Source organism: Metopolophium dirhodum, chromosome 2 (assembly GCF_019925205.1).
Source record: "Metopolophium dirhodum isolate CAU chromosome 2, ASM1992520v1, whole genome shotgun sequence".
NCBI lineage: Eukaryota > Metazoa > Arthropoda > Insecta > Hemiptera > Aphididae > Metopolophium > Metopolophium dirhodum.
This window is the reverse complement of record NC_083561.1, coordinates 6394249-6407665: the sequence shown is the minus strand read 5'-3', so window position 1 is coordinate 6407665 and position 13417 is coordinate 6394249. Positions and strand designations below refer to the sequence as shown.

At 28.7% G+C, this 13417-nt stretch overlaps 1 protein-coding gene across 1 annotated transcript in view; it reads right to left on the bottom strand.

Moving 5' to 3' along the window:
• Positions 1-12344, bottom strand: part of LOC132938427 (cationic amino acid transporter 4) — a 44158-nt gene extending 31814 nt beyond the window's left edge. The window contains exons 1-2 of the mRNA XM_061005258.1: positions 12014-12344; positions 2461-2629 (exon numbers count right to left, since the gene is read on the bottom strand). Coding sequence (XP_060861241.1) covers positions 2461-2608 — 148 coding nt within the window. The 5' untranslated portion in view covers positions 2609-2629; positions 12014-12344. The remainder of the gene's footprint in view (positions 1-2460; positions 2630-12013) is intronic.
• Positions 12345-13417: the final 1073 nt, after the last annotated feature.

Below are 13417 nucleotides of genomic sequence, written 5' to 3'. Positions count from 1 at the left end.
AAGATGATAATAATAATATGATAATTTACCTAGTAATTTATATAAATAATAATAAAAATTAGTTATTAATAATCAGGTTTAAGCATTGTCTAGATAGTTTTTTCGTGTAGCGTATAGCTTATTTATATCATTTTTAAAAGATTAATCTATTATCTTATCTAGATAAGAAAAATTTTAATCTATTATCTAAATAATTATTTACTAACACTTTGATTCTAACACTTTAAATGTATTAAATCAATATCACAATATGGTGAAAAAAATATTTCTAAGATATAATACAACTCTACCCTCTTCAGTAGTTTAGTCCCAGTTGAGAGATTGTTTATTGCAGCCAGTCAAATTCTAATAACCTGAAGAAACCGCCCGTATGGCGTTAAAATTATTATTGTTAAGTTCGAAAAAAAGAACAATAAAATATTATTGAATTATATTGCTGATAATATAGTGCTATATAATATTTATATATTTTTTTTTATTTTTATTGAGAAATATACAATCTGTACCCTGAGGCACAATAAGAATATGGGCTAAATTACAGTGACATGAGTGAAGAAGAAGCCACCCAGTAATGACACTTCATATAATATTTATATTAAATATAATTTCCGTTAGGTATAATTATTATGTATTGAAATGTATTTTATTTAATAAGTAGGTATGTGTGTGTAATTCTATTATAATATGTCTAGGTACTTATATTCCATTGTACTAATCATGTAACAAAATATAAAATATCAATGCCTACACCATATTTTAAATGATATGTATTTGTGATTTTTGAAATATTGATAGCAATACTATTTTATAGTAATTTTGTTATTTTAAGCTGTGGGTTGACCATTAAAATCGTGTATGGGACACCCATATCGCTTTTAATAGGTTATATTTTATTGGAAGTTTTGTATAGGTAGGGCCAGCAAGAACATTTCGTACAGAAGCCCAAAATTAGATGTGGAGGGGGGCTGTTACAGCCCACCATTCACCAGTAACCAGTATATGACAATATGTACCTACCAACATTCGAAGTGCAGAATTTGCCAAATTTATCATTGCGTGCAAGTTGTACTTATACACTGGCAATTGTAGACATTCACAATTATAAAGGTTAGATAGACACTAATAATTTTTAGTGTTTTATAATAATTATTGCTGATACTACTTAAAGCGCAGTGTGTATACGATATGATATTTTCGATATACGAAGACGTTATGTTAATCATACGTTATGTTATCCTACAACACGATTGGTTGGGTGTACTTTCCAAAAATGATCCTTAACCCAAGGTTGCCAAATATGAAGTAGAAAGAATGGTGTGATTGTATATGAAAGTATATGAAACTCAATATTCTAAATGTCATGGTGGCTAAACTTCGTTGTAAGAAAATAAAATGTTATGTTAATTATTGGTCCGTGATAAGTGATCAAATACAACTAGTAAACATAGGTACTTACTATAATTTATTGGCTATTAGGTAAATCATATTATCACATAATTTATATCATGGAATATAATTATCAACTAGTAACAATATTTACAATACTACTGACATAATATTACACAATATCTTACGTATTTTAATTAATTACGTTCTTCGAGATACTATATAGGTACCTATATTTATTTTTATCATCATTGATAATTTTACTATTTCATGTGTTTATATTACTAGAATTTATCTTCAAATAAATAACTAAATACAAACATTGTATAATGAATAATGTTATTACTAACGCTATGATAGAGGTAAATGTTCTGAAAAGTGTAAATCAATACTTCTGTCGTCTGGTAGAATCAGAACTTGATAAATAATAAACACTATTTATTTTTGGTCAATATAGTAGGGTTATAAGTTATAACTAAAAAGTAACAGTTTTTCTTCAGTGTAACCAATGGAAACCAGCAATAAACGAATATCTGGTTACGATTCTAATATCATAGTTGGTAATAAATTTCTATTCAAATTTCGGTTTGTCGTTATTATTATACAATATACAATCGGTTTCCAAAAAATATGTAAGCACTTACATTTAAACAACAAACAATAAATTTAATAATATTTTCTTTTATTAAAAAAAAACACAGTAACGCATGGAAGGTAACCAATGACAGTAATCCTTTATATAACCGACAAAAACGAAGCATATAAACACTCCCCGGGTCTCGCTGGCCTCCTATGTACGCCGAATTTGGTGCTAATTGGCAATTAGTTCAGTAAATATATAATGGATGGATGATATTTTATGATATCTTGATTTGGTTTTTTCAAATCGCGCTATAAATTTAATACCTAATTTAAGATACCGCAGAAGCAATGTTAGTCTATCCAAATAATAAAATTCATTAAAATGACTTGTATTGAATATTTTATGCATCTAACAAAATTACAAATATAATATAATGAAACAATGTAAGTGACTATTAGTTATTCTTAAAATATGTAAAAACTTGGGTATACCTAAAAGAGTTATGTCAAATGTTGTCAAACATCGTTTTAGAGGTGTTTCGATTGCTTGCGTGCCGATGTCCAATACTTTTGTACGGCCCATCTTTTCAGAAAAGCCACTGAACACATGGCTTAATATTTTGTGCCTTGAACCCGGCATGATGAATAAACTTGTTAAGCTCTGAAAAATAAAAAACAAATTTATTCAACACTTAAAAACTATAATAAATGTTTTTATATTATTAAATATTTTAATAAATTATCAACTATCAGATTTAAAAAGGGTGAACGTATAGGTTAGGTAACCGTGGTCCGCGGTAACCACTATGCTGTACGTTATATAGAGTCGTGTACTCGTGTGTACCACGTCATTGATTATATTACTGTAATGGATGTATTCAGTTTGATTCCAATGTTAAACCATTACAGATGGTCTGTCAGCTAATTATATCATACAAATATGTTTCTATTAATGATTATAGTACCTCATTTATTTGACTGTTCACAGTAATACGGTATAAATAGGCAATACCATAAAAGAGGTTACAAGTACCCAGTATAGGTAATAATATTTGTAAAGCACAATAAAATAACCAAAATCCTCGTTTAAATACATTTAATTTAGTCAAAAATCATTTTTTTTTTTTGTTTTCAGTATGAACTATTTATGAGAAACCTTGAATTAAATTTTCAAGACTGCTATAAAAATTAAACATTTTATACATTTTTAGCTATAAATAAATTTACAACTTTTTGTGAGTTTGACGAATTTTGTTAAAATTTGAACTAAATATATAAAAAAAAAAAACCGTGCTTATGTATCTTTAATATTTTTAAATAGCTGATATAAAAATTTATATTATAAGCACCCCTGTATTAAATTTCCAAGCGTTTTGGCTGAGTGAAAAAATGGTGTATTGACATCAATTTTAAAAAAATTTTAAATTTCTCATGCCTTTAAGTTGCTCAAAAAAAGTAAATATTTTGAAATGTTTACCATGTATAGAAAATGATAAAATAAACATTTGGTGAAAATTGAAAGTATCTACTGTTGTTCGTTTTTTTAATAACAACCAAATATCAATTGATTGAAGAGACGTTTTGTGTTCAGAACAATAGTGACTACTGACAATGCTAAGCCTGTACAAAATTTAACTGGGATGGAATTGTCTTTAAAAAAAAAAAAATTAGGTATTATTTTTCGGACTCAATTAGGTTATTTTTCAATATGTTCGTTCATCATCATATATTCCATGGGATAAATCAATTAAATCAAATCCATTTATCATATCAATAAATAATATAGGCGGTACAGTATTATGGTATATGCAATTAATTCATAATGACTATATTGTAAATGAGATAAATTTATTGTGAACGACTTGTATACATTTTATTAAGAGTTTAAAAATTACAATAAACATTAGGTTAATTAATTGTGTGTTTATTATTTCTGATTGTTTTTATAATCTTTTCGTACCACGTGAATAGGTTCTAGTCTAACCGTTCGACTAATACGAAGACTAAAACGTTAAAAATTATAATGTAATTTTTTTTCAATCCTAAAGGATTGATAATCGCTGTCAAACCTTTTACTTTTGTAATTATTAGCTATTTCTTATTAAACTGTTAGTTCTTATAGTCTTATTGCATCAATTTATTTTTACAGAACAAAATAACAGAACATGATATTCTATTATAAGCTCCACGCAGCTTGCAGTAGAATGCTCAACACTAAAATAATATATTATGGATAATCGATAACATTGAATGCCTACAACTAAATTGATTACTTGGAATTATAAATAATAATACCGTGAAATCTTGTGCATTAATAAAAACCATTACCTATAATGTATCCGGTACATATATAATCACGATTTAGTAGGTATTAATAAAAGTAAATATAATATAATGTGTACAACATACATATAGTACATACATATAATTGATAGATAATAATAATTAATGACTAACTTTCTTGTACGTAGTTCAGATATAAGGTTAGGTTAAAGATATAATCTCGTGGATAAGAATACTAATTGATATTTATTTTACTCATCATTAGGTACTGAATTATCTTACCTATTTTATGGTAACACATATTATAATATGTTTACATAATCTCAATTAATGGCATAGATTACATTAAATGTAATATCAATACATATATAAAAGCATTTAACAGCGTCAGAAATAATATATGATGCGTAATATTATAAGTTGTGCATATTATGTACCATATGTAACAGATGAAACCTACGCATTGAATTTAAACTTATATAAAATATATTATGTCCATATAATAACATAACATATTATGTTGAGCCTTTAGTTTATATTAGCAGTGTGGAAAAATACAGTATAGGTACCTACTTGCAGGGTTAATGAAATTTGAATCAGGATCAGCAAGCCTGACGTAGAATTTTTTTTTGGGCCTTTTCCCTGTTTATTATTAATTTAAATCATAATTTTTATTACGTTTGTATAATTATGTTGTCGCGGGCAATGAATCCTTAAGTTGTTATATTTACATTTTAAATACATATTATAAAGCACGCTCGTATACGCGTATCTATGGCTTGAGAGGTCAGGTTAGGTATCTGTGGCTTGAGAGAATAAGCTCTACACACTCGACCAAAAATATAATAGCCGCCACCCCAAACAGTATTGAGAAATGAGAGTTTTCAGATTGCTATACTATTGCGGTTTTTTTTTAAGGGTGTCGGTGCCGGTTTTTCCAATTTTCCGTAATTCTATAAAATTTGAAAATGATATTTTATATTTTATTTACTTCCTTAATTAAAATACTTTTCCACTAATCTACAGCTGGATATCTATTTTTTTTTTTTTTTTTGGGGGGGGGGGGGTCGGTTGATAAGGCGTATGTTCACTTATTTTAAATTGTACAGGGCTTGAGAGTTTTTCCTGCAAGACATGTTTTCACGTACTAAAAAACGCACCGGCTCCGACGCCCTTAAATTAAACTATATGAAAAGTTTATTTTACTGTTTTATTGATTATTATAAAGTAGTTTGACTTATGGAAATTTTTTATGTAGTAGGAAAACTGATTCAATTTAAGGAACTTATTTACTTATCTAATAAATAAAATTAATGTTATTGTTAGTTTGTTTGTTCATGCCCTATAAACTCAAAAATGACTTGACTATTTTCAATAAAAAGTTATAATCAATAGATATTCCTTGAAACTCGGAAAGGGTTTGTACTGCTAATTTTTCAACCCAATCAACCGGTATGATCACTTTAAGATGGCTCACAAATGAATTTTGTTCCAACTCACTACACAAAATAAAACCGTGATTGGTATAATCTATCGGCGACGGATAGTAGGTACATAATAAGTTATTTGTTTTTAAATAGGATATACACATGATATAGGTACTTTATAATTGGATATAATTGTCTATTTGTCTGTATTGTATTAGGTATATTTTGTCATTCAGGCTAACAAAGCTATTCTACCTATATATATATTATAAAATGTAAATTTGAGTAACAGCGTTATTTATATATATTACAGAGGCAAAGTCGCAAAGTGTACGGTTGTGATCTAAATAGGTATACTATATAATATATAAATAGGTATATTATATAGATACTAAATGAACAACACTCAGCCGATTTTGACAAAAACCAAATGAGAATATTTCAACTGAAACCAACGGAAACGATGGATAAATAGATTATAATATATATTTGACTAATACAGGTATTAGTCGAGTAATATCAAAATGATACATATACGCAAATGTACAGTGTTTGCCCAATTGGTACCAAAATGTGCATACATATCATATATATATATATATTAAAATATTTTCCATAATTATATCTTTTGATTTCTTATTTTATATAATTGATTGAATCATAATACCTTACACACAGATAGGCATTGAAATGTGCTCCAATATGAAATGGATAAACCAAATTACATCCGTCTCAAATAAATTAAGAGAGATGATAATATCCATAATGAAAGACCTACGTGAGATATTACCTTTCAAAGACATAAGAACTATATATCTAACACTATTTCATATTTGAATCTATAATATCATACGGTATAGTTGGATGGGGAGCTTATAATAACGCTCTTCTACAGTTCTACCGCGATATGCGTTTATATTATACTAGCTGATCCCGGGCACTTCGTTACCCGTTAAATGTATCAACTCTATATGACTCAAACTTTGTTCAATTTGTTATTTAATATTCGGTGTATGGTGTTCAAAATTTATCTTAACTTTTCCGTTGCCCGGAATAAAAATTCTGATTCACAGCAGTACATTATCAGGTAGGCAATCTACCTGTGGTAGATCGCGGACTCCGTGCTGTTTGTGCGTAATTGTATGATTATAGTGTATAACTCTAAAGAGTCTAAAGTATTAAAATTATACCAAGTTTGTCGTTTTTACTTAATTCCACCTACAGTGGATTAATATAATCAATTTATACAAAATCCTATTCTAACCTAACCGTACTAAAATCCGATGAATAAAAAAGAAAACAAATTTAACCCTTTGTAAATTAACCTATATCTTCTTCTCAGAGGTCCAATCTACCCACAAACATTAATTTATATATATATATCTAACTATATAAATACACAGACTATAACTATACAGACTAAACATTGGAACTACTTATCAGATCTTCTTGTATATATTATAAATGTCTTGATTTTTTTTTTTAAACGAAAGAGTATTTCACAGAGAAGGTTTATATAAAAGAAAATTTTAGGAAAATTCACCTGTGTATAATATATTTGTTGCTATTAGTTAATCGGGCATATTTGTTGATTTGTATTAGTGTCTTTTGTCAATATACATATAAGATCTGATAAGTAGTTCCAGTGTTTAGTCTGTATAGTTATAGTCTGTGTATTTATATAGTTAGTTGGTAGATTAGACCTCTGGGAAGAAGATAGGTTAATATTTACAAAGGGTTAAATTTGTTTTTTATTTCATTCATCGGATTTCAGTCAGTTAGGTTAGGATAGGATTTTGTATAAATTGATTATATTAAGTAAAAACAACAAACTTGGTATAACTTTGATACTTTAGAGTTAAATCATACGTACAAACAGCATGGTGTCCGCGATCTACCGTAGGTAGATTGCCTACCTGATAATATACTGCTGCGTATATCAGAATTTTTATTCCGTGAAACGGAAAAGTTAAAATAAATTTTGAATACTATACACCGAATATTAAATAACGAATTGAACAAAGTTTGAGTCATATAGAGTTGATACATTTAACGGGCAACGAAGTTGTAATTATAATTATAATTATAATCTCAATAATTTTGAGATTTACGATAGAAATTGTTGTTTATTAATGGTTGCTATGGGTTATAGGAGTTGAGAATAATACTGATTTATTATTACGTAACAGGCCATTATTTATGATAATTGATAACTCCTTTGTTTTTAAAGTTAGAGAATCGATCAAAAGCCTTAAACCTTCTCCGCAATGAGCTTTTCAATTTAAAAAAAAAACCATAACGATCGGTTCAGTAGTTTCCGAGAACATATCACTCAAAGGTTTTCATTTTCACATTTATATATAAGATAGGTACGTTACTCTTAAATACAATAACAATTATTGAGGCTCATCTAGTTAGGTATCTTAAACTCGATTTAAGTTGTTGATCAAAACTATTATTTCTAATTAAAATAAGGAAATCCTTTTACAATCTATAGAAATATTTTTATTACAAATCTCAGTTTTAACTGCATTTAGTTTTATAATAAAAGTCTTAAATTATAAAAAGTTTATACATTACTGTATTTGGGAATCCATTAGTCTGACGTGTTACCTACTGGCATTAAACAATAAAACTACCTATAATCATTCCATGCAAATACGTTTTTGTCACCATGAAATCATAAAATATAACAGCAATTACAAATCTAATGTCATAATGTCATTATGTCATAGCGCAATATGTTTTTATGGAAAAAATAAATAATTATTGTACCTAAAATATCTTAACACAATGTCGTGTTGAAATGGTAACCAACGAAAGCATTTTAAAAAATGAATATCAACAGACTATGTCTATGGGCTATGGTCTATAATTATAGTTTATAATATTATTTAAATAAATAATTCGTCGTAATGGCTAGAATAAAAAAGTGTGGACCTAAAAATCTACAAGATTATAGTGTAAAATTATTTTGTACCATTTTTTTGATTTTCAGTACAACATGAAATATAATATGACGTTAAACGATGGTAGTTTTATTATTTTTTATTATACGCGTGTATTGTAGACATTTTAGATTCTAAATGCAAACATGAATCATGAATGCATTGATTTTACAATGATGTGTGTTCTTTTATATATATATATTTATTGTATCTGTCTTTAAGGGCAATAAATGATACGATTTTCTACTCAGCATATATTTTCTGGTAGGATAGTGAATCTAGTTGATATTTGGGGGTTAAAAAATAAAAATTCATGGCCATTTCCAAAAGCGTCCAACATTTTTAAATTTTTAAATTTTTTTTATTTTTTAAAAGGATGCCGATGGAAAATGTTCAATTTCATTTTTCAATTATTGTTGATGAAAAAATTTTCGCTTGATCGAAAAACATGAAAAATTAATACATGATTCCTCATAAGTTGTTATTAGTGCAATTAAAAAAAAAATTGAGTTTACATTAACACTATTTTTTTATGAGTGTGAATTTATAATTTTGATAATTTTTTTTAAAAATCACGACAATTTGAAAATTATTTTAAGTTATAGTAATACATAAAAAATTATCTTTTTATATCTAAGATTTTAAAATTTAATACAAGATTCCTCGTAAATTTTTCTAACTTAAACAAAGGAAAAAGCTTACGAAAAGTCAATAAAAATATTTAGGAGCGTTTGGAATTATTACGGCATTGGATATCAATTCGTAAATTAACGATGTCTCATAGAACGATTTTCTTATTTTGTTGTAATTAAAAAACGAATAAAATACTGTAGATACTTGACATTTTTATTAAATATTTTTTTTATTATTTTCCATACTAGATAAAAAATTTCAAATATTTTTACTCTTTTTAAGCTATTTTTTATTATTTAGATGAGAAATTTTTGATTTTTATTTTCGATTATTGTCGATAAAAATTGTTTTCCTCTGTCTAAAAGTTTGAAAAATTAATAAAATGTTTCTTTTAAGTTTTTATTATAGCTATTTTAATATAATAACGTTACATATTATAGGCACGGTTTTTTTTAAATCTAGAGAATTTGCAAATTATTTCGTAGTTAAAAATGTATGAAATGTTCAATTTTTATAGCTAAGGATTAAAAATGTAAAACAAAAACGTCACGTAACACGTAAGCAGTTAATTCTGTAACCAAAAAATCTAAAATATATATATATAAACAGTTTTTTATACACATTTTAAATTCAAATTTGGACAAAATTGGATGTATGAAAAATAACGTTTTTAGTTATTTTGTTGTGATTTAAAAATATTATTCATGGGTAATTTCAATTTTTAATGTATAGTTTTATATTTTGTACACACAATGACATTTTCAAATGCAGTTTTTAGGCAAAAAGTAATTCAACCTAAGTACTGTATTCAGTGGCGTGACGAAAGACTTTATTTGAGGCACGTGCCTCAGCTTAAAAGGTGATGGGTGTCCTAGAGACTAGGGGCATTTCACATATAGTAAATAATTTATTAAGTACACAATAAGACTAAGCCAATCATTCTCAGTTACCAATTAAGTAAATACGTAATTATTTATATAAATATTTAAAATTACTAATATAAATTACTGTGCCTCATAAGTTAATGAAGTTGGCCACGCCACTGACTGTATTACTAATAGACAATAGTATAATAAGTTATTTAAATAGAAATAATATTATAAAATATATTTAGTAGTATAGGCTGACAGACTGTTTTTCGATTTTATATCATTGATTCAAATTTAACACATCCATTACGACACCTAGTGTACAGCTGCAGATCGGTACCTACTTGCCCACATTATTTTGATTAAATGCGAAATCGATTTAGTATATACTGCATGTATAACTAGGTATGTGCGTGCCTAAGTAATTTAAAGAATTATTTTTTTCGGTTTCTTCATTACCTTTTCTATGCGTAAGGACAAACTACATACAACCAATGACATTTTACTCAAAAATATTAGACTTGCTACTATCAACCTAGGATGTTATGGAGTGTAGTTATTTTTATTAAATTTAACTAAAAAAGATTATACCACGAATAGGCACTTAATGGGTTAAGTAAACTTGTGTTCCTATAATTATTCCATTTCTTCGCATATTGCATTATATTCGTAAATTAAGTGCTCTTGATTTGTATATAGTATAAATATACCTGTATTGTCGTACCTATGACACTATTTTCTTTCATAATTGAATTAATCTGTATTACCCGACCGGCCCCCAATTTCATCCATAGCCCCCCGGTTTTAATCATATTTTACTTAAAAATATTAATTATCAGGGTTTGTGCTACTAATACAATTCTAGCCCCCCTTCCCCCCAGAAAAAATTCCCTAGTTGCGCCTATGGGTCGGTTATTCTTAATTACTAGATAATAGATAGTAATAGTATACGTACAACCGCACTTTATAGTTTTTGTTAAGACATTCAATAATACGTATAGGTACTATCGAAAACAGTGAAAATAAATTTAATATAGAAATAAGCGATTTCAAAATATTATAATTTTTTAACAGTTAATATTAAAGTACTGTTTTACACAATAAACATAAAAAAAAACTAAAAATATGTAAATTTATTTATTTTTCTGTGACCTCGAGTTTGGGTACCTGGTTTAAACATTACTCCAATTTCAAAATTGTTGTAAGACGTGTTTTCGAAAAACCGCTGTACAAACCATCGGTCAGAAAACAAATTGCAACAGATTAACGCGACTTCTTTAAAAACGTCTACACGGGAAACGGCTAAAGTGATATAGTGTGGTACCGTTACATCCAACATGGTTAAATGGCGCTCAAATCTACACATCCGATCATCGATACCTATACACACAGATATATTACGCACATATACACGTAGCCATAGAAGAGGCATTGCCCCGGCCCAACGAAATATTTTATCAGGACGTAACTCACAACTGTATTATTCATGCTCCATACGGTCATCAAAATTGAAATTTATATTATTCGAAAATCAGCGCGGAACGGGTTTTATTCATGAGTGGCGCGAGTGGAGAGAAAATTAAACTCAAAACGATGGAAAAAAAATCGTTTATATAGGTGCGGTAAATATAAATTATATTTTTATAGATGTGTGTCTGCGTGTGACCTCCAGAGTCGATACACAACATACCTATTTGAAATCGCTGAATGCTCCGGGTGCACCCTGTATAACCTACTGTACATATTGTTATTATATGGGTGCATGTACTGTGGGGAATAGCGTTACAGACGATCTAATATCCATACTTCATGCGAGGCGACGGCGGTGTAATGTAGATTGTATAGACGGATAGAAAAGGGTTCAAATGTTCAAAATATTACTTACCAAACAACACTACAGCAGTATAATGTTATGCGCGGTCGATAGTCAGTACAAATCGGCAGCATACATATTTCGATTTATAACTTGTTTTTGTTGTTTTTCGTCCCTGAAACTGCGAGTGCGTTGTCCGTCACTTACACTGTTTTAATTATTGTTAATTTATCGTATGATCAGTCTAACATAATATTATTATATCACGTCGGAATATATTGTTATTGTGGGTCGGTTGGTTTTTCTTTTATCGGTGACAATAATTGTGGGGTTTTTTTGTTTTTAAACGACGACTACCAGACGGCGGCACGGACGCACTGCGTGACGTACTGCAGCGGACCCGGAAAATCGATTTGCAAACGCAACCGTCCAGGGGCCGCTTGTTAGTCGTTTCGTTCATGCGCGGGTATATCGCCGGCCATACGCGGTTATGGTGTTAACCGTAGTCTGCAAAGAGGTTCATAGATATCGTATAAGCCCGTCGCGAACCGACAGCAGCTGCGACCGATGCCAACACTACGAACGGCAATGGTTACACAAGGATTTTGTTCTAATGGAGGGCAAACTTGGGTCCGTTTCAATGTGTTAAAAATATTTAGGTATGCTGTTGTCACCAGTCACTTTCTTAGCCACTGCCCACTGCAGGGAGTTTTATGCTCACTTCACCGTAATATGAATTCAGGCACATTATGTACTAAGTATAAACGTATAATGTGTGACAGACAGAAGCTGGTGCCCGCGTGAACAAATATGTTTTAATTTTTCTGGTTGAACACAGTGATAAGAAGTTTTACATAAAAAATAAAACTTAAATGTTTTATACTATAATATTATATTATACAGAACCCATATGTACGGTGATCAGTGATCACCTATTCACCCCTAGCGTGTTCATTCCTCCCACTTATCTTTTAATAGTTAATTTATCAACATTTAAATTCATCAAAAAACTTTTTCTAGATTACAATATTATTATTAAAATATTCTATGAAATTCAGATTTCGAATTGGACACGCACAAATGACTGCGCAATCGTGTTATAATTATGCCTACATTATAGTGTACTGCACTGTACAGTACTACAGTATACCTACTCCCACTATAATATAGTATATAGGTAGGTAGGTACTAATAATTGATGTACCAATTATATTATTATAAGGTATGGATACCGAAGACGTTCATGGTTCATATAATATAGTAAACATATATGCTGTCACATTATTATTTCGACTTTGAAGCCATTGTTGAAACCACGTAAATATCTAAATGTTTATTGATTTTCTAGAAAACATTTTATATTCAACACTGTGGACTCACAGAGTTGATTAAAACTATAAGAACTATACCTACTTAGTTGTTTTAAACTATAATATTATGTATTATACTATTATTTACAATATTCACTGAAATTCG